General features: G+C 31.0%; 1 protein-coding gene across 3 annotated transcripts; it reads right to left on the bottom strand.

Annotated features, from left to right (window-relative positions):
• Positions 1-1,168: 1,168 nt before the first annotated feature.
• LOC134575190 (zinc finger protein 383-like) lies at positions 1,169-23,794 on the bottom strand. 3 transcript variants are annotated; one of them, XM_063434430.1, is made up of 5 exons: positions 23,735-23,794; positions 8,288-8,386; positions 3,139-3,327; positions 2,943-3,057; positions 1,169-2,823 (listed from the first exon to the last, which is right to left on the bottom strand). In XM_063434430.1, exons 2-5 carry the CDS (start codon positions 8,360-8,362, stop codon positions 1,274-1,276), a joined length of 1,929 nt encoding a protein of 642 aa, XP_063290500.1. In that variant the 5' UTR covers positions 8,363-8,386; positions 23,735-23,794; the 3' UTR covers positions 1,169-1,273. The 3 variants fall into 3 exon arrangements, with proteins under 3 accessions (XP_063290500.1, XP_063290501.1, XP_063290502.1); XM_063434431.1 differs by lacking the exon at positions 23,735-23,794 and adding an exon at positions 9,858-10,175; XM_063434432.1 differs by lacking the exon at positions 23,735-23,794 and having other exon boundaries at positions 8,268-8,496.
• Positions 23,795-24,498: the final 704 nt, after the last annotated feature.

Raw genomic sequence — 24,498 nt, 5'->3', positions numbered from 1 at the left:
GCGCCGGGAAGGTAAGTAACCCGGGCGCTCCAGGGCTCAAAGCCGTTGCGGCGTTCTAAGCCGCCGCAACGGCTTTGAAGCCCACTTAAAGCGTGACGGAATAGAACGTCGTAACGGCGTTAACGGGTTCATTTGCAAGAAAACTCTTTAAATTATAAACAATATTTTATTTTTACAGATTTAGAGATTTAAAAAAAAAATTACATCCTTTATTATCACAAAACTCAAGCATACATTAATACAAAAAGTAATCTGTATCAACATAAGAGAACAAACTAATTGTAAAGGTCCGCCTTACAGCTTCCAATCATTCTGCCCACATGCAGAGAGGTGGGGGGCGGGGGGAAGGTTAATTTATCCTGGCTGCTAAGTTTATTTTTGTCATTTCTCAGACAAGTATCAGTGGTCTAGATTACAGGTTAATATAACTATGGGAGTTTACTGTTATTTCTATTATCTCTGTTAATTTGTTACTTAGTAGGGGGTTTCTTTATAGCAAATGGAACGTTTAGGTTTATTAATGAGCATATAGGCAAGTCTTGCATGTATTGTGTTTGCATTCTAGAAAAGAGAGCATTCGATGGCTAAACTAACTATATGAAATCTGCCTTAATATTACACTTCAGTACATCTACAGTAACCTGATTCGAAGTCCATGTTGGCGCCTGTTCATAATACGATATGTGGCACTGGTGTATCTTAGAACAAAAACAAACCTTCACTCCCATAATGGCTGATATTCTTGGTTCTGGACACTCCTGTATGTCTATACAGGTATGTCTATGTCGGCACTTGCAGTTAACATTATATGTGGCTTTGATCTACTGGTACATGTGTGTCAATAAACATTGCCTGGGATGCCATACAGTTTCCTGAAGAGATGGGTTTTAAGGCACTTTTTAAACGATTGAAGACTAGGCGTGAGTCTGATGGTGGTAGCCAGGCTATATCAAAGGAAGGGAGCTGTCCTGCCAGCGTGAGTTGGCCGTACAGCAGCAGACAGGAGAAGGTGACGGGCAGAGCGGAGAGACTGAGAAGGGCCATTCGGCCCATCTAGTCTGCCCAATTTTCTAAATACTTTCATTATTCCCTGGCCTTATCTTATAGTTAGGATAACATTATGCCGTTCCCACGCATGCTTAAACTCCTTTACTGTGTTAACCTCTACCACGCATCCACTACCCTCTCAGTAAAGAAATACTTCCTGATATTTTTAAACCTTTGCCTGAGAAGATCCTGCTTTCCAATAAAACGTTTCTCACATGTAGTGCATTTAAATGTTTTTTTCTCGTTTGTGAACAATTTGATGCCTATTAAGATTATATCGCAAATTGAAACATTTCCCACACGCAGTGCATTTAAGTGGTTTCTCTCCTTTGTGAATACGCTGATGAATGGCCAGATCGCTCTTTGCATGAAAACATTTTTCACATTCAGTACATATAAATGTTTTTTTTCGTGTGTGAATCCGTTGATGTCTGATAAGATCCTGCTTTAGGTTAAAGCATTTCCCACATTCTGTGCATTTAAAGGGTTTTTCTCCTGTGTGAATAATTTTATGTCTATTTAGATTAGATTGTAAATTAAAGCATTTCCCACACTCTGTACATTGAAATGACTTTTCTTCTTTGCGTATTCTCTGATGCCCAATAAGATCCTGCTTTGGAATTACACGTTTACCACATTCGTTTTTTTCTCCTTTGTGGATCCGCTGATGAATGATTAGATCCTTCTTTAGATTAAAGCATTTTTCACATTCAGTACATTTAAACATTTCTTTTCCAGTGTGAATCCGTTGATGTCTGATAAGATCCTGCTTTAGGTTAAAACATTTCCCACATTCTGTGCATTTAAAGGGTTTTTCTCCTGTGTGAATAATTTTATGCTTATTAAGATTTGATTTTTGGGTAAATCCTTTCCCACATTCAGTGCATTTAAAAGGTTTTTCCCCTGTGTGAATCCTTTTATGTAAAACCAATCTTGATGGATGTAAAAAACATTTCCCACATTCAAGGCAATCATATTGATTTTTCCTAGTTTGAGTCACCTGAGTAAAATTCTCCCTATATTCAGATGAATCAGATATAACAGTATACTTCTCAGCAACTGTGAGATTTTCTATTCCACCGGTAGAGCATTCATCAGTCCTACTTGGTGGATGTACTCTGTGTGTTTGTTCTGAGAGAGAATCTGTGACAAAACCATACTCATGTAAAGAAGAATCTTCCTTAAAATGTACTGAAGCATATGTCTCAGTATGTTTGGTGGGTGTAGAAATGTCAGTAAGATTTCCTTCTTCACAGGAGTCTGGTTCCTCCTTAATATGAAGAGATGGATATTCTATCTGTGGATGTTCAGAGAGTGTAGAAATGTCTGTGAGATTCCCTTCTTCACATGAGGCTGGTTCCTCCTTAATATGATTGGATGGATATTCTGTCTGTGGATGTTCGGTGGGTGTAGAAATGTCTGTGAGATTGCCTTCTTCACATGTGGCTGGTTCCTCCTTAATATAAGAAGATGGATATTCTTTCTGTGGATGTTCTGTGAGTGTACAAATGTCTGTGAGATTGCCTTCTTCACACAAGGCTGGTTCCTCCTTACTATGAGTAGATGGATATTCTTTCTGTGGATGTTCTGTGAGTGTACAAATGTCTGTGAGATTGCCTCCTTCACATGGCAAAGATTCTTGTGACATGAATGTTACCGATTTAATCTCGCTTTGCTTTGCTTGGTTGATTACAATAGATGCTTTACCATCATTGGTTTTAGTTACAGTTTTACTTGTAGCAAGTGGTGTGTACAATCCATCAGGTATACATTTATCTGTTGGAAGAAAATGCACAATAGGAGTTGGTAAATCATTTCAAGTAAAAGTAAGATAGTCATTGTGTATATTTGTTATAATATTATACTGAGTAAACAGCGATTAAATATTTTCTTACCCAGTGACTGGTGGTTCTCATTTATTATGTCTTTGTAGAGATCCTTGTGTCCTTCTATATACTCCCACTCTTCCATGGAGAAATAGACCGTGACATCATCACACCGTATAGGAACCTGATACACACAGTAATACAGTCACCATCCAGACACATCCCTTGGTTTTACTGTATGATGTCCCATTCCCAGCAGCCTCACCTCTCCAGTCAGCAGCTCAATGATCTGATTGGTCAGTTCCAGGATCTTCTGATTATTGTTTCTCTCATGGATCAGGGAAGGAGGTGGAAGTAGGATGCTGGAGATAAATGTCCTGTGTGACCCCTCCGATCCATGTGGATTGCTTCTGGGCGAGTCATGATTACTGATCTTCTTTACAACCATGAGATCCTTAATATTGAGAAACAGAAATGTGAAGGAGAGTATTAGCTTTATGCAATGCAAGGATTTCCAGCACACACTTCCCTATCATCCTTTGCTGCTCTACATGTACTCTCCTATTATAATGAAAAGAAGGCGGATACCCTGTTTTGTAAGCTGATCATGCTTCTATTTTCGCTAACAAAGAATGATATTATATATAATATTGTGACTAGTGAATGACCATTAAACTTTACTTAGAATAAAAAAAATCTACCTTCCAAAGAGGCAGAACATATCCTGGAAATCTACTCATTTCCTTTGTCTCCCTTCTCCTAGAATTCCCGGTTATATCTCAACCTCCTAAAAAAAGGGTTTTCCACACCAACGTTGTCGGTAGATCTGGTTATCCGATCAGGTATCTGCTTTTCCTTCAATGTCAGATGTCCCTGACCCACTATTTCTATTCTTCGCAACCTCTTTAAGGATCACATAGGAGTCAATGTGTTCCTCTAATTTCATGAACATTTTGTCAGTTTTCTTAGAGCTGATTAAAAGAGTTAATGTCTCCTAAAAGTGTTACTCCAAGCCCCAAGACCACGTAAGGGATTTGAAGTGGCTTCTGCAGAGTAGTCACAAGTCAGAGGAGCACAGTCGTGGCAAGAAGAGAGGTAAGAGAGCAAACCTGTTATTCCCTATCGGGAGCGGTTTAGTATATATAGCTTCCCTAGCTTGGTACTCTTATTGTCCTTTATAAAGATACCAAATTAGTGCGCTACACTGCACACATAGGTAAACAACAGTGCATGTGACTGTCTGCATGTATGTGCAAATAACTGCATGCGTGGGTAATATGACAGTGCATGTGACTGTGTGCATGTATGGGTAAATAACGGCATGCGTGGGTAATATGACAGTGTATGTGACTGTGTGCATGTATGTGCAAATAACTGCATGCGTGGGTAATATGACAGTGTATGTGACTGTGTGCATGTATGGGTAAATAACTGCATGCGTGGGTAATATGACAGTGTATGTGACTGTGTGCATGTATGGGTAAATAACGGCATGCGTGGGTAATATGACAGTGTATGTGACTGTCTGCATGTATGGGTAAATAACTGCATGCGTGGGTAATATGACAGTGTATGTGACTGTGTGCATGTATGTGCAAATAACTGCATGCGTGGGTAATATGACAGTGTATGTGACTGTCTGCATGTATGTGCAAATAACTGCATGCGTGGGTAATATGACAGTGTATGTGACTGTCTGCATGTATGTGCAAATAACTGCATGCATGGGTAATATGACAGTGCATGTGACTGTGTGCATGTATGGGTAAATAACGGCATGCGTGGGTAATATGACAGTGTATGTGACTGTGTGCATGTATGGGTAAATAACTATGTGACTGTGTGCATGTATGTGCAAATAACTGAATGCATGGGTAATATGACAGTGTATGTGACTGTGTGCATGTATGGGTAAATAACTGCATGCATGGGTAATATGACAGTGTATGTGACTGTCTGCATGTATGTGCAAATAACTGCATGCATGGGTAATATGACAGTGTATGTGACTGTGTGCATGTATGGGTAAATAACGGCATGCGTGGGTAATATGACAGTGTATGTGACTGTGTGCATGTATGGGTAAATAACTATGTGACTGTGTGCATGTATGTGCAAATAACTGCATGCATGGGTAATATGACAGTGTATGTGACTGTGTGCATGTATGGGTAAATAACTGCATGCGTGGGTAATATGACAGTGTATGTGACTGTCTGCATGTATGTGCAAATAACTGCATGCATGGGTAATATGACAGTGTATGTGACTGTGTGCATGTATGGGTAAATAACTGCATGCGTGGGTAATATGACAGTGTATGTGACTGTGTGCATGTATGGGTAAATAACTGCATGCATGGGTAATATGACAGTGTATGTGACTGTGTGCATGTATGGGTAAATAACTGCATGCGTGGGTAATATGACAGTGTATGTGACTGTGTGCATGTATGGGTAAATAACTGCATGCATGGGTAATATGACAGTGTATGTGACTGTGTGCATGTATGGGTAAATAACTGCATGCGTGGGTAATATGACAGTGTATGTGACTGTGTGCATGTATGTGCAAATAACTGCATGCGTGGGTAATATGACAGTGCATGTGACTGTGTGCATGTATGGGTAAATAACGGCATGCGTGGGTAATATGACAGTGTATGTGACTGTGTGCATGTATGGGTAAATAACTGCATGCATGGGTAATATGACAGTGTATGTGACTGTGTGCATGTATGGGTAAATAACTGCATGCGTGGGTAATATGACAGTGTATGTGACTGTGTGCATGTATGGGTAAATAACTGCATGCATGGGTAATATGACAGTGTATGTGACTGTGTGCATGTATGGGTAAATAACTGCATGCGTGGGTAATATGACAGTGTATGTGACTGTGTGCATGTATGTGCAAATAACTGCATGCGTGGGTAATATGACAGTGTATGTGACTGTCTGCATGTATGTGCAAATAACTGCATGCGTGGGTAATATGACAGTGCATGTGACTGTGTGCATGTATGGGTAAATAACGGCATGCGTGGGTAATATGACAGTGTATGTGACTGTGTGCATGTATGGGTAAATAACTATGTGACTGTGTGCATGTATGTGCAAATAACTGCATGCATGGGTAATATGACAGTGTATGTGACTGTGTGCATGTATGGGTAAATAACGGCATGCGTGGGTAATATGACAGTGTATGTGACTGTGTGCATGTATGGGTAAATAACTATGTGACTGTGTGCATGTATGTGCAAATAACTGCATGCATGGGTAATATGACAGTGTATGTGACTGTCTGCATGTATGTGCAAATAACTGCATGCATGGGTAATATGACAGTGCATGTGACTGTGTGCATGTATGGGTAAATAACTGCATGCGTGGGTAATATGACAGTGTATGTGACTGTGTGCATGTATGGGTAAATAACTGCATGCATGGGTAATATGACAGTGTATGTGACTGTGTGCATGTATGGGTAAATAACTGCATGCGTGGGTAATATGACAGTGTATGTGACTGTGTGCATGTATGGGTAAATAACTGCATGCATGGGTAATATGACAGTGTATGTGACTGTGTGCATGTATGGGTAAATAACTGCATGCGTGGGTAATATGACAGTGTATGTGACTGTGTGCATGTATGGGTAAATAACTGCATGCGTGGGTAATATGACAGTGTATGTGACTGTGTGCATGTATGGGTAAATAACTGCATGCGTGGGTAATATGACAGTGTATGTGACTGTGTGCATGTATGGGTAAATAACTGCATGCGTGGGTAATATGACAGTGTATGTGACTGTGTGCATGTATGTGCAAATAACTGCATGCGTGGGTAATATGACAGTGTATGTGACTGTGTGCATGTATGGGTAAATAACTGCATGCATGGGTAATATGACAGTGTATGTGACTGTCTGCATGTATGGGTAATATGACAGTGTATGTGACTGTGTGCATGTATGGGTAAATAACTGCATGCGTGGGTAATATGACAGTGTATGTGACTGTGTGCATGTATGGGTAAATAACTGCATGCATGGGTAATATGACAGTGTATGTGACTGTGTGCATGTATGGGTAAATAACTGCATGCGTGGGTAATATGACAGTGTATGTGACTGTCTGCATGTATGTGCAAATAACTGCATGCATGGGTAATATGACAGTGTATGTGACTGTGTGCATGTATGGGTAAATAACTGCATGCGTGGGTAATATGACAGTGTATGTGACTGTGTGCATGTATGTGCAAATAACTGCATGCGTGGGTAATATGACAGTGTATGTGACTGTGTGCATGTATGGGTAAATAACTGCATGCGTGGGTAATATGACAGTGTATGTGACTGTGTGCATGTATGTGCAAATAACTGCATGCGTGGGTAATATGACAGTGTATGTGACTGTGTGCATGTATGGGTAAATAACTGCATGCGTGGGTAATATGACAGTGTATGTGACTGTCTGCATGTATGGGTAAATAACTGCATGCGTGGGTAATATGACAGTGTATGTGACTGTGTGCATGTATGGGTAAATAACTGCATGCGTGGGTAATATGACAGTGTATGTGACTGTCTGCATGTATGGGTAAATAACTGCATGCGTGGGTAATATGACAGTGTATGTGACTGTGTGCATGTATGGGTAAATAACGGCATGCGTGGGTAATATGACAGTGTATGTGACTGTCTGCATGTATGTGCAAATAACTGCATGCGTGGGTAATATGACAGTGTATGTGACTGTCTGCATGTATGGGTAAATAACTGCATGCGTGGGTAATATGACAGTGTATGTGACTGTGTGCATGTATGGGTAAATAACTATGTGACTGTGTGCATGTATGGGTTAGAGTATTTGTAACAATGTGCATGCATGGTTAAATGGACGGGTATTTGGCTTTCTGCATGCAGGGTAAACGACACTGTATGTGTGCAGTATTAAACAGCGCCCTGATTTGGTATCCTAAATAGAGCACTCCCACATAAGAGTGCCAAAATAGAGCGCTATCTAATAACTGGCTAATAAAATCAAAATTAAGGAAAACAAAAAGCCCTTTTCCTATTTTGCCGTTTCAGATGCCTAATGGACAAACCTCGTATTTGCTTTCTGAATGAAAGCGAATGGACATGAAAATATGTGGATCAATTTCTTCGGAAATCTCCAGTTTTCATTATTTTCAGAATTTGGAGGATTCTAAATACCAACAAAATTTGATTAGTCCGATATTGAATGTAATTGAATTATCTAAAGTATCCCCATTACCTGGAAACAGGGACAGGATACTCCTGGCATTATGATGCATGGAGTAAGCCTTTAATTACAAAATCTGGGGAAAGAGAGAAGCAGAATTACTTTTAGGTGAAATTTACCTTCATCCCGGATCCCTCACCTCTCCAGTCAGCAGGTAGATGATCTCCAAGGTTAGATGCAAGATCTTTTCAGTCACCCATTTCCTGTCATTCATGGTTTACCACGATGCTCTGGGCCTCTTGAAATCAAAGCAACCACAGATTGTAATTAGAGACAGTGGTTTTATATCCCACTACAGCAGAAGAGGTTTCTGCTCTGCTTCAGCCCTCCCATCACCTATTCCCTCGTATCTCATCCGCACTTTGTCTCCTTCTCTTGCTCTGCCTCTCACTAAAATTTTCAATCTCTCCCTCTCCTCTGGCATATTTCCTCTACATTTCAAACATGCAACCTTAACCCTGATTCTGAAAAAGCCCAACCTTGATCCTAATTCCACATCCAACTACCGCCCTGTCTTGCTACAGCCTTTCGCCTCCAAGATCCTATAGAGAGTTGTGTACGCCGCCAAAGAATGTTCTTTCCCCCAAGTATGAAGTCTACTACCGAATAATCCCAAGCGCTAACTGGAATATTGAAGAAGTTTCCCCCTAAGCACAAGACGAGGCTCTGTGTTGAGGGTCAAGCATGAACTGATTTAATGAGTGCCACAGGCTGGCTTTTATATAAGTCCCCATGCAAGGGGTTTCCTGACAACATTTTCCAGGGGCATTCCCCACTGGACCTGAAGGGTCTCCGCGGTAGAAGCAAGGACATAATTACATTACCCTTCAGGTCCAGGAATTACAATCTTAAAACACCTCAAAATAAATTTTAACAGTGGGGTACCCCCTCGAGTCCTATATCCTGAGGTAGCTGAGATCTGAGCGCCCAACATATGTCGAATGCACTCGGATCCCACGAAAGGAGCCGAAACGCCACCAGGTCTAAGATTGACCGACGGCACACGAGGCGTCTGCCCAAAACAGTTCCATGAAATCAGGCTGTGCGGTCAGTCTCTTTCAGGGATACCCAAATATACGAAATACACATGTTAACTGGTCGAGGATCCGTTCATACAAGGTCATTAGTTCGTGTCTTTCAAACTACCGAACGCCGCCTCGTTCGTGTGATTGGAAGTCGACCTGTTCGTTGTATGGAAGTCCCAGCGGTGTTCGTGTGTTTGTATGCCCGATAATAGTTCCAGACGCACAACGACAAAACACCGCTGGCTAGGTTCAACTTCCAAGATGGCCGCCACCACGTGTTCGTACATACAAACGACGACCACCCAGCCAACCGTTTGGGAGATGGAAGTGTCTGCTGTTAACCACAGTGTGAAAAGAGTTTAAAAAGGTTAACAAGCAGCACACTTCCGCTGGGTCTTTCAGTAGATTGTTCAGTTGAACTAAATAAACCAGGGAAACAGACGAATAAAGGGGAAAAGGTCGAATAAACAGAGAAACACATCTCTAGCAATAATCCACCGACTGGGAGGTCTGTCACAACCGAGTACACACTGCATTCTATAGCTAAACACAGAGTACACATCCCATGCAGTACACAAGCTGTGAGCTGTGTATACACTGTATTTATTAGTATAAATGACACACATACAGGGACACTGTCCCTGGCAGAGTGTATAACTGAGCTCCACTGGCCACATCACTCACCCGAGCTCTACTTCTCCTTGTGGAGCTCTGGGAACAGGAAATCTCGGACAGGCCTGGTATCTTAGAAGCAGCAGAACTCCAGCAGGGTGCATGCCATGTTCCTGGGGACGCACTGGCTGCCTCCCGGTACCGGCACCTGTCACTCTCTGGCTGTGGAAGAATACAAGCGGAACTGCGTCATCACTGGGTTCAATCAGTCAGGCTACAGCGTCATTCCGCGCATACGCTTCTCTCCCCTCCCTCCGTGCCACATACTGAGCTCATGGCTTCCACTGTTATCATGGTAACAAGCAGGCTGCTCACATGCTAGTAGATTGCGGGAGAGTTGGGATATCTGCACACGCGGGGGAAGGAGGGGTGTAATTTTCAGCAGATTGGACCCATTTTCGACTGAAATTTCGGTGCATCGCTAATAATAATATAATATACATCTATATGACATACTATAAGAATATAATATACAGCTATATGACTGTAATGAACGCTGGTATGAAAGATACCCATTCGCCTATTTTCGGGTGTTGATTCGAACGCATCTCCAGAGTATTCTACAGCCTCCGAGTAGTTTCTCCCAGCAAAGTAGGCAGGTACCCAAACATCAGGGTTTCAGTTGACATATTCAAGGGGCATTCCCCACTGGACTTGAGAGGGGACAGTGACAAAATACATTATGTAAGTCCATTGGCTCTCAGGTCCAGGACACTCCAACATACAGTAATATAATCTTCCCCTGTACTGGGGAGATAATTGAGTCAAGCAATTTATTAACTCAATTATCTCATACATTTTCATAAATCTTAGAAAGTACCCCAAACTCCATGGAAACCTCATAAAAAACATATGCTCTGATAGCTCAGATCAGTGGGACCAACATATTTAAAAATCACCCAGATCGGTACAAGGGGTTCAAAAGTTACATGGAGGTATTAATTTGACCGACCGAACACGATGCAGGAGCCCAGAAGTAGTTCCATGAAATTGGGCTGTGCGTTCGGTCCATTTGGACAAGTATAAAAATAGAAATAATTCTCTGACTCATAGATGGCGTTTGTTCCCCTAGTTCGAGGGAACAAATCTACCAAATAGCGTTCTCCTGGCTGGTCTGTGAAAGGAAGCAGGCGTTCATGAAGTTTGACTGGTGTTCGGGAAGTTGAGTGTCCGATTTTGATTCCAGACACTCGACAACCAAGTACAGCTACCTCCGTTCGTGAAAACAAGATGGCCACCATTTTCTCTTGCACGTGGCATTCGACTCTACGAGCAGCAGCCACACAGTGAGATCACAAATCGGTTTGCTTTGAAGTAAATGAGCCAGGGGGTGGTCAGTGTTCTGTAGTTTTATGTACCGAACAGGAAAAAAACGAAAGTACCAAAATAACATGGGTAGTTTCTTTACAGTGACATACTATAATAATATAATATACAGTTATATGGCATACTATAATATTATACACCTATTTGACATACAGTGAGGGAAAAACGTATTTGATGCCCTGCTGATTTTTAACGTTTGTGCACTTACAAATAAATAATCAGTCTATAATTTTAATGGTAGGTGTATTTTAACAGTGAGAGACAGAATAATTTTTTTTTTAAAACCAGAAAAACATGTAAAAAAAAGTTATAAATTGATTTGCATGTCAATGAGTGAAATAAGTACTTGACCCCTTCGATTTAGTACTTGGTGGAGGGATACTCTCAGGAGGGATATTGTCCCACTCCTGTTTGCAGAGCCTCTCCAAGTCATTAAGGTTTTGAGACTGACGTTTGGCAACTCGAACCTTCAGTTCCCTCCACAGATTTTTAATGAGATTAAAGTCTGGAGACTTGTTAGGCCACTCCAGGACCCTAAAGGAACTCTCCAGTGGCAGGAAAACAAACTCGTTTTCCTTGCACAGAAGAATCCTGCAGTGCCTCTCTCCCTACCTCCCACCCCATGTTGCTGAAGGGGTTAAATCCCTTTCATTGACTTACCTGAATCCCACGCTCCTCTCCCGCCAACGTCAGCCAGTAAGGGAGACCTAATGCACATGTGTGGCAATGGCCGCGGGTGCGCGCATTAATACTCCCCATAGGAAAGCATTTTTAAATGCTTTATTATGGGGATTCCGGCGACGCTGGAGGTCCTCAAGAATAGAGTGAGGACATCTATCGTCGTTTAAAACACTTTTGGTGTTTTTAAGAACCCGGAAGTCCCTCTAGTGGCTGTCTGATATAGAGTGATACAGAATGTTATAAGAAGCAGCAGCAGGTCTCCATATATTCTAGGCCTACAATATAATATAGAGCTATATGACATACTATAATAATATAATAATATAATATAGAGCTATATGACATACTATAATAATATAATATAGAGCTATATGACACACTATAATAATATAATATAGAGCTATATGACACACTATAATAATATAATATAGAGCTATATGACATACTATAATAATATAATATAGAGCTATATGACATACTATAATAATAGAAAAATGATAAGGGTGGGCGGATCAATCAAAAAGGACAGAGCAGGGGGTAACCCTTATGGTAAGTATGAGACAAAGAAAAGAAGGATCTGTCCTATAAGGTATAACGTAATGGGTGCATTACAATGTAGAAAAAACAGTTAAAAATAACCTTTATTGGAATGGGGTGAAAATAACGAAAAACTTTAGACGAAAAAGGTAGAAAGAAGAATGATAAGAAAGAGGTGTGTCAAATAAAAGCTAAATAATAATAAATGCGGGTACTAATGCCCTATTGACGCCTGAATGGCGATACGATGCTCCTATCGTGATAAGTCTGTATGCCGGTAACAATTGCCAAAGAGGTGTCTAATAATCGATATGAAGGAATGCTCCAATAGCTCAGCGACAAATGTAGTAGGCAACGATAAGGAGTAGTGTGAAAGGTATCTCGTAGTGGCAATAATATTATCTAGACAGGAAATACCGATATGCTACAGTAACGGAATATATCCAAAAGTAGGTCTCTTTTGGAAAGCAATAATGTCATACAGTAACGCAAGAGTGTCATAAATCAATCTCTAACCATGTATAATGGCCGGTTTATATAGATAATATATATATACAGGAGATAGGTGACACTGGGTGCGACATTATGGTACATATATCACAAAGATTCCAAAACCAGGTCTCTAACCGGAGGTAAAAGGCGGTAATAGGCAATGTAGAAGAGACACAAGTTGCCTGGTATCGGTTTGGTAAAGGGACAGAGGGGATGAGGACCGTCATCCAACTAGAAAAACGTCAGATCAAGGCGCATCTCCCTCAGGGTGCAGACGTGAATGTTTATATAGAGCAAGGTCACTATTCTTACTTATGATTGCCGCCGTCAGGCAATCGGTAGCGGTAAATGAATAAATCAAACCTCTCGTCCTAACCATCAGATCCCTGATATCCACCTAATCAATATATGCATGATAAACTGACAGGGTTATGCAGAAAAGGTGGAATGGTGCCTTCATGGGCACCAGGTGTAGTAAAGTGGTAGGAGAGGAGGAAGAGAGGAGGGTTTATAATTAATATTTGCCCTAGAAAATCCCTTTAGAGAGTGAATGATACCCTGATAGGTGCTCAAGGTTCCTGTTCACTCGGATGGCTGGATTAGCTATATGTCATACTATAATAATATAATATAGAGCTATATGACATACTATAATAATATAATATAATATAGAGCTATATGTCATACTATAATAATATAATAATATAATATAGAGCTATATGACATACTATAATAATATAATATAATATAGAGCTATATGTCATACTATAATAATATAATATAGAGCTATATGACATACTATAATAATATAATATAGAGCTATATGACATACTATAATAATATAATAATATAATATAGAGCTATATGACATACTATAATAATATAATATAGAGCTATATGTCATACTATAATAATATAATAATATAATATAGAGCTATATGACATGCTATAATAATATAATATAGAGCTATATGACATAATATAATAATATAATATAGAGCTATATGACATAATATAATAACATAATATATAGCTATATGACATACAATAATAATATAATAATATAATATAGAGCTATATGTCATACTATAATAATATAATATAGAGCTATATGACATGCTATAATAATATAATATAGAGCTATATGACATACTATAATAATATAATAATATAATATAGAGGTATATGACATGCTATAATAATATAATAATATAATATAGAGCTATATGACATACTATAATAATATAATAATATAATATAGAGCTATATGACATACTATAATAATATAATATAGAGCTATATGACATACTATAATAATATAATATAGAGCTATATGACATAATATAATATAATATAGAGCTATATGACATACTATAATATAATATAGAGCTATATGACATACTATAATAATATAATATAGAGCTATATGACATAATATAATATAATATAGAGCTATATGACATACTATAATAATATAGAGCTATATGACATACTATAATAATATAATAATATAATATAGAGCTATATGACATGCTATAATAATATAATAATATAATATAGAGCTATATGTCATACTATAATAATATAATATAGAGCTATATGGCATACTATAATAATATAATAATATAATATAGAGCTATATGTCATACTATAATAATATAATATAGAGCTATATGACATGCTATAATAATATAATATAGAGCTATATGACATGCTATAATAATATAATATAGAGCTATATGACATACTATAATAATATAATATAGAGCTATATGACATGCTATAATAATATAATAATATAATATAGAGCTATATGTCATACTATAATAATATAATAATATAATATAGAGCTATATGACATGCTATAATAATATAATATAGAGCTATATGACATGCTATAATAATATAATATAGAGCTATATGACATGCTATAATAATATAATAGAGCTATATGACATGCTATAATAATATAATAATATAATATAGAGCTATATGACATACTATAATAATATAATATAATATAGAGCTATATGACATGCTATAATAATATAATAATATAATAGAGCTATATGTGATGCTATAATAATATAATAATATAATATAGAGCTATATGTCATACTATAATAATATAATATAGAGCTATATGACATGCTATAATAATATAATAATATAATATAGAGCTATATGACATGCTATAATAATATAATAATATAATATAGAGCTATATGACATACTATGATAATATAATAATATAATATAGAGCTATATGACATGCTATAATAATATAATATAGAGCTATATGTCATGCTATAATAATATAATAATATAATATAGAGCTATATGTGATGCTATAATAATATAATATAGAGCTATATGACATGCTATAATAATATAATAATATAATATAGAGCTATATGTGATGCTATAATAATATAATATAGAGCTATATGTCATACTATAATAATATAATATAGAGCTATATGACATACTATAATAATATAATAATATAATATAGAGCTATATGACATACTATAATAATATAATATAGAGCTATATGACATACTATAATAATATAATATAGAGCTATATGACATGCTATAATAATATAATATAGAGCTATATGACATACTATAATAATATAATAATATAATATAGAGCTATATGACATACTATAATAATATAATATAGAGCTATATGACATACAATAATAATATAATATAGAGCTATATGACATACTATAATAATATAATATAGAGCTATATGACATGCTATAATAATATAATATAGAGCTATATGACATACTATAATAATATAATAATATAATATAGAGCTATATGACATACTATAATAATATAATATAGAGCTATATGACATGCTATAATAATATAATAATATAATATAGAGCTATATGACATACTATAATAATATAATATAGAGCTATATGACATACTATAATAATATAATAATATAATATAGAGCTATATGACATACTATAATAATATAATATAGAGCTATATGTGATGCTATAATAATATAATATAGAGCTATATGACATACTATAATAATATAATATAGAGCTATATGACATACTATAATAATATAATATAGAGCTATATGACATACTATAATAATATAATAATATAATATAGAGCTATATGACATACTATAATAATATAATATAGAGCTATATGACATACTATAATAATATAATATAGAGCTATATGACATACTATAATAATATAATAATATAATATAGAGCTATATGACATACTATAATAATATAATATAGAGCTATATGACATACTATAATAATATAATATAGAGCTATATGACATGCTATAATAATATAATATAGAGCTATATGACATACTATAATAATATAATAATATAATATAGAGCTATATGACATACTATAATAATATAATATAGAGCTATATGACATACAATAATAATATAATATAGAGCTATATGCCATACTATAATAATATAATAATATAATATAGAGCTATATGACATACTATAATAATATAATAATATAATATAGAGCTATATGACATGCTATAATAATATAATATAGAGCTATATGACATACAATAATAATATAATATAGAGCTATATGACATGCTATAATAATATAATAATATAATAGAGCTATATGTCATACTATAATACTATAATAATATAATATAGAGCTATATGACATACTATAATAATATAATATAGAGCTATATGACATACTATAATAATATAATAATATAATATAGAGCTATATGACATGCTATAATAATATAATATAGGGCTATATGACATGCTATAATAATATAATATAGAGCTATATGACATACTATAATAATATAATAATATAATATAGAGCTATATGTCATACTATAATACTATAACAATATAATATAGAGCTATATGACATACTATAATAATATAATATAGAGCTATATGACATACTATAATAATATAATAATATAATATAGAGCTATATGACATGCTATAATAATATAATATAGGGCTATATGACATGCTATAATAATATAATAATATAATATAGAGCTATATGACATACTATAATAATATAATAATATAATATAGAGCTATATGACATGCTATAATAATATAATATAGAGCTATATGACATGCTATAATAATATAATAATATAATATAGAGCTATATGTCATACTATAATAATATAATAATATAATATAGGGCTATATGGCATGCTATAATAATATAATAATATAATATAGAGCTATATGACATGCTATAATAATATAATATAGAGCTATATGTCATACTATAATAATATAATATAGAGCTATATGTGATGCTATAATAATATAATAATATAATATAGAGCTATATGTCATACTATAATAATATAATAATATAATATAGAGCTATATGTGATGCTATAATAATATAATAATATAATATAGAGCTATATGACATGCTATAATAATATAATATAGAGCTATATGACATGCTATAATAATATAATATAGAGCTATATGACATGCTATAATAATATAATATAGAGCTATATGACATACTATAATAATATAATATAGAGCTATATGACATGCTATAATAATATAATAATATAATATAGAGCTATATGTCATACTATAATAATATAATAATATAATATAGAGCTATATGACATGCTATAATAATATAATATAGAGCTATATGACATGCTATAATAATATAATATAGAGCTATATGACATGCTATAATAATATAATAGAGCTATATGACATGCTATAATAATATAATAATATAATATAGAGCTATATGACATACTATAATAATATAATATAATATAGAGCTATATGACATGCTATAATAATATAATAATATAATAGAGCTATATGTGATGCTATAATAATATAATAATATAATATAGAGCTATATGTCATACTATAATAATATAATATAGAGCTATATGACATGCTATAATAATATAATAATATAATATAGAGCTATATGACATGCTATAATAATATAATAATATAATATAGAGCTATATGACATACTATGATAATATAATAATATAATATAGAGCTATATGACATGCTATAATAATATAATATAGAGCTATATGTCATGCTATAATAATATAATAATATAATATAGAGCTATATGTGATGCTATAATAATATAATATAGAGCTATATGACATGCTATAATAATATAATAATATAATATAGAGCTATATGTGATGCTATAATAATATAATATAGAGCTATATGTCATACTATAATAATATAATATAGAGCTATATGACATACTATAATAATATAATAATATAATATAGAGCTATATGACATACTATAATAATATAATATAGAGCTATATGACATACTATAATAATATAATATAGAGCTATATGACATGCTATAATAATATAATATAGAGCTATATGACATACTATAATAATATAATAATATAATATAGAGCTATATGACATACTATAATAATATAATATAGAGCTATATGACATACAATAATAATATAATATAGAGCTATATGACATACTATAATAATATAATATAGAGCTATATGACATGCTATAATAATATAATATAGAGCTATATGACATACTATAATAATATAATAATATAATATAGAGCTATATGACATACTATAATAATATAATATAGAGCTATATGACATGCTATAATAATATAATAATATAATATAGAGCTATATGACATACTATAATAATATAATATAGAGCTATATGACATACTATAATAATATAATAATATAATATAGAGCTATATGACATACTATAATAATATAATATAGAGCTATATGTGATGCTATAATAATATAATATAGAGCTATATGACATACTATAATAATATAATATAGAGCTATATGACATACTATAATAATATAATATAGAGCTATATGACATACTATAATAATATAATAATATAATATAGAGCTATATGACATACTATAATAATATAATATAGAGCTATATGACATACTATAATAATATAATATAGAGCTATATGACATACTATAATAATATAATAATATAATATAGAGCTATATGACATACTATAATAATATAATATAGAGCTATATGACATACTATAATAATATAATATAGAGCTATATGACATGCTATAATAATATAATATAGAGCTATATGACATACTATAATAATATAATAATATAATATAGAGCTATATGACATACTATAATAATATAATATAGAGCTATATGACATACAATAATAATATAATATAGAGCTATATGCCATACTATAATAATATAATAATATAATATAGAGCTATATGACATACTATAATAATATAATAATATAATATAGAGCTATATGACATGCTATAATAATATAATATAGAGCTATATGACATACAATAATAATATAATATAGAGCTATATGACATGCTATAATAATATAATAATATAATAGAGCTATATGTCATACTATAATACTATAATAATATAATATAGAGCTATATGACATACTATAATAATATAATATAGAGCTATATGACATACTATAATAATATAATAATATAATATAGAGCTATATGACATGCTATAATAATATAATATAGGGCTATATGACATGCTATAATAATATAATATAGAGCTATATGACATACTATAATAATATAATAATATAATATAGAGCTATATGTCATACTATAATACTATAACAATATAATATAGAGCTATATGACATACTATAATAATATAATATAGAGCTATATGACATACTATAATAATATAATAATATAATATAGAGCTATATGACATGCTATAATAATATAATATAGGGCTATATGACATGCTATAATAATATAATAATATAATATAGAGCTATATGACATACTATAATAATATAATAATATAATATAGAGCTATATGACATGCTATAATAATATAATATAGAGCTATATGACATGCTATAATAATATAATAATATAATATAGAGCTATATGTCATACTATAATAATATAATAATATAATATAGGGCTATATGGCATGCTATAATAATATAATAATATAATATAGAGCTATATGACATGCTATAATAATATAATATAGAGCTATATGTCATACTATAATAATATAATATAGAGCTATATGTGATGCTATAATAATATAATAATATAATATAGAGCTATATGTCATACTATAATAATATAATAATATAATATAGAGCTATATGTGATGCTATAATAATATAATAATATAATATAGAGCTATATGACATGCTATAATAATATAATATAGAGCTATATGACATGCTATAATAATATAATATAGAGCTATATGTGATGCTATAATAATATAATAATATAATATAGAGCTATATGTCATACTATAATAATATAATAATATAATATAGAGCTATATGACATGCTATAATAATATAATATAGAGCTATATGTCATACTATAATAATATAATATAGAGCTATATGTCATACTATAATAATATAATAATATAATATAGAGCTATATGACATACTATAATAATATAATATAGAGCTATATGACATACTATAATAATATAATAATATAATATAGAGCTATATGACATGCTATAATAATATAATAATATAATATAGAGCTATATGACATGCTATAATAATATAATATAGAGCTATATGTCATGCTATAATAATATAATAATATAATATAGAGCTATATGACATACTATAATAATATAATAATATAATATAGAGCTATATGACATGCTATAATAATATAATAATATAATATAGAGCTATAAGACATACTACAATAATATAATAATATAATATAGAGCTATATGACATGCTATAATAATATAATATAGAGCTATATGTCATGCTATAATAATATAATAATATAATATAGGGCTATATGTCATACTATAATAATATAATAATATAATATAGAGCTATATGACATACTATAATAATATAATAATATAATATAGAGCTATATGACATACTATAATAATATAATAATATAATATAGAGCTATATGTCATGCTATAATAATATAATATAGAGCTATATGACATGCTATAATAATATAATATAGAGCTATATGACATGCTATAATAATATAATAATATAATATAGAGCTATATGACATGCTATAATAATATAATAATATAATATAGAGCTATATGTGATGCTATAATAATATAATATAGAGCTATATGACATGCTATAATAATATAATATAGAGCTATATGACATGCTATAATAATATAATATAGGGCTATATGACATACTATAATAATATAATAATATAATATAGAGCTATATGACATGCTATAATAATATAATAATATAATATAGAGCTATATGTCATGCTATAATAATATAATAATATAATATAGAGCTATATGACATGCTATAATAATATAATAATATAATATAGAGCTATATGACATGCTATAATAATATAATATAGAGCTATATGACATACTATAATAATATAATATAGAGCTATATGACATACTATAATAATATAATATAGAGCTATATGTCATACTATAATAATATAATAATATAATATAGAGCTATATGACATGCTATAATAATATAATAATATAATATAGAGCTATATGACATACTATAATAATATAATAATATAATATAGAGCTATATGACATGCTATAATAATATAATATAGAGCTATATGACATACTATAATAATATAATATAGAGCTATATGACATACTATAATAATATAATATAGAGCTATATGACATACTATAATAATATAATAATATAATATAGAGCTATATGACATGCTATAATAATATAATATAGAGCTATATGTGATGCTATAATAATATAATAATATAATATAGAGCTATATGTGATGCTATAATAATATAATAATATAATATAGAGCTATATGTCATACTATAATAATATAATAATATAATATAGAGCTATATGACATACTATAATAATATAATAATATAATATAGAGCTATATGACATACTATAATAATATAATATAGAGCTATATGACATACTATAATAATATAATAATATAATATAGAGCTATATGACATACTATAATAATATAATATAGTGCTATATGTCATGCTATAATAATATAATAATATAATATAGAGCTATATGTGATGCTATAATAATATAATAATATAATAGAGCTATATGTGATGCTATAATAATATAATAATATAATATAGAGCTATATGTGATGCTATAATAATATAATAATATAATATAGAGCTATATGACATACTATAATAATATAATATAGAGCTATATGTGATGCTATAATGATATAACATAGAGCTATATGTCATACTATAATAATATAATAATATAATATAGAGCTATATGACATGCTATAATAATATAATATAGAGCTATATGTCATACTATAATAATATAATAATATAATATAGAGCTATATGTGATGCTATAATAATATAATAATATAATATAGAGCTATATGACATACTATAATAATATAATAATATAATATAGAGCTATATTACATGCTATAATATAATAATATAATATAGAGCTATATGTGATGCTATAATAATATAATAATATAATATAGAGCTATATGACATACTATAATAATATAATAATATAATATAGAGCTATATGACATACTATAATAATATAATAATATAATATAGAGCTATATGACATACTATAATAATATAATAATATAATATAGAGCTATATGTGATGCTATAATAATATAATAATATAATATAGAGCTATATGTGATGCTATAATAATATAATAATATAATATAGAGCTATATGACATACTATAATAATATAATAATATAATATAGAGCTATATGACATACTATAATAATATAATAATATAATATAGAGCTATATGTCATACTATAATAATATAATATAGAGCTATATGACATACTATAATAATATAATAATATAATATAGAGCTATATGTGATGCTATAATAATATAATAATATAATATAGAGCTATATGTCATACTATAATAATATAATATAGAGCTATATGACATGCTATAATAATATAATAATATAATATAGAGCTATATGACATACTATAATAATATAATAATATAATATAGAGCTATATGACATACTATGATAATATAATAATATAATATAGAGCTATATGACATGCTATAATAATATAATATAGAGCTATATGTCATACTATAATAATATAATATAATATAGAGCTATATGACATGCTATAATAATATAATAATATAATATAGAGCTATATGTCATACTATAATAATATAATATAGAGCTATATGACATGCTATAATAATATAATAATATAATATAGAGCTATATGTCATACTATAATAATATAATAATATAATATAGAGCTATATGACATACTATAATAATATAATAATATAATATAGAGCTATATGTCATACTATAATAATATAATAATATAATATAGAGCTATATGTCATACTATAATAATATAATAATATAATATAGAGCTATATGTGATGCTATAATAATATAATAATATAATATAGAGCTATATGTGATGCTATAATAATATAATAATATAATATAGAGCTATATGTGATGCTATAATAATATAATAATATAATATAGAGCTATATGTGATGCTATAATAATATAATAATATAATATAGAGCTATATGACATGCTATAATAATATAATAATATAATATAGAGCTATATGTGATGCTATAATAATATTACAATAAATTGCTGGCACAATGTTTATTTATTAATTAATATATTATTATTATTAATATTATTATTATTATTTCCCTGTATTTCTAGAACTGACAATAAAACACAAATTACCTGCAGGATTGAGGCTGCACTGAGCTCACCCAGGAAACACTCTGACACACCGGAAGTACCGCACCGGAAGTAATACGACGGAAGTTACGCCATGTTTGCGTGTCGCGGCACTTCCGTGTTTGCGTTCCATTCAGTCTGAGTGACTTCAGATCGGTAGCCATCTTAGTGTGACGTCACAAACAGTCGCAAAGCCAGCTGGGAGTTTTAGTGATTGTGCTGTTTAACGTGTCTCCGTGTCTGTCAGATGGTTTCTGGGAATTGTAGTCTTTCTCACTTCCTTTATATAGACAGAGCCAAGGAAGGTGGACTACAACTCCCGTGAGGCCCAGCGATCCAAATCTAGCTTCAAACACTCAGAGTGAGAGTCTGAGGCTGGAGCCAGATTCCTAACCCAGAAATTAGAGTTTATTATTATTATTATTATTATTAATACTGCTAGCACTGAATATAGAGTTTATTATTATTATTAATATTATTATTATTATTATTAATATTATTATTATTATTACTGCTAGTACTGAATATAGAGTTTATTATTATTATTATTATTAATACTGCAAGTACTGAATATAGTTTATTATTATTATTATTATTATTATTATTATTACTGCTAGTACTGAATATAGAGTTTATTATTATTATTATTATTATTATTATTATTAATACTGCTAGTTTTGAATATAGAGTTTATTATTATTATTATTATTAATACTGCTAGTACTGAATACAGAGTTTATTATTATTATTATTATTATTATTACTGT

The sequence above is a fragment of the Pelobates fuscus genome, chromosome 10 (genome assembly GCF_036172605.1).
Source record: "Pelobates fuscus isolate aPelFus1 chromosome 10, aPelFus1.pri, whole genome shotgun sequence".
Lineage (NCBI taxonomy): Eukaryota > Metazoa > Chordata > Amphibia > Anura > Pelobatidae > Pelobates > Pelobates fuscus.
The sequence above is the reverse complement of the archived record's forward strand: the minus strand, read 5'-3'. Positions and strand labels throughout refer to the sequence as shown.

Coding starts and splice junctions, on each gene's coding strand:
- LOC134575190 (XM_063434430.1), bottom strand. CDS start 8,362: ATGAATGACAGGAAATGGGTGACTGAAAAGATCTTGCATCTAACCTTG. Junction 3,058..3,138: donor TTGAGCTGCTGACTGGAGAG/GTGAGGCTGCTG, acceptor TGTGTGTATCAG/GTTCCTATACGGTGTGATGA. Junction 2,824..2,942: donor TGAGAACCACCAGTCACTGG/GTAAGAAAATAT, acceptor TTCTTCCAACAG/ATAAATGTATACCTGATGGA.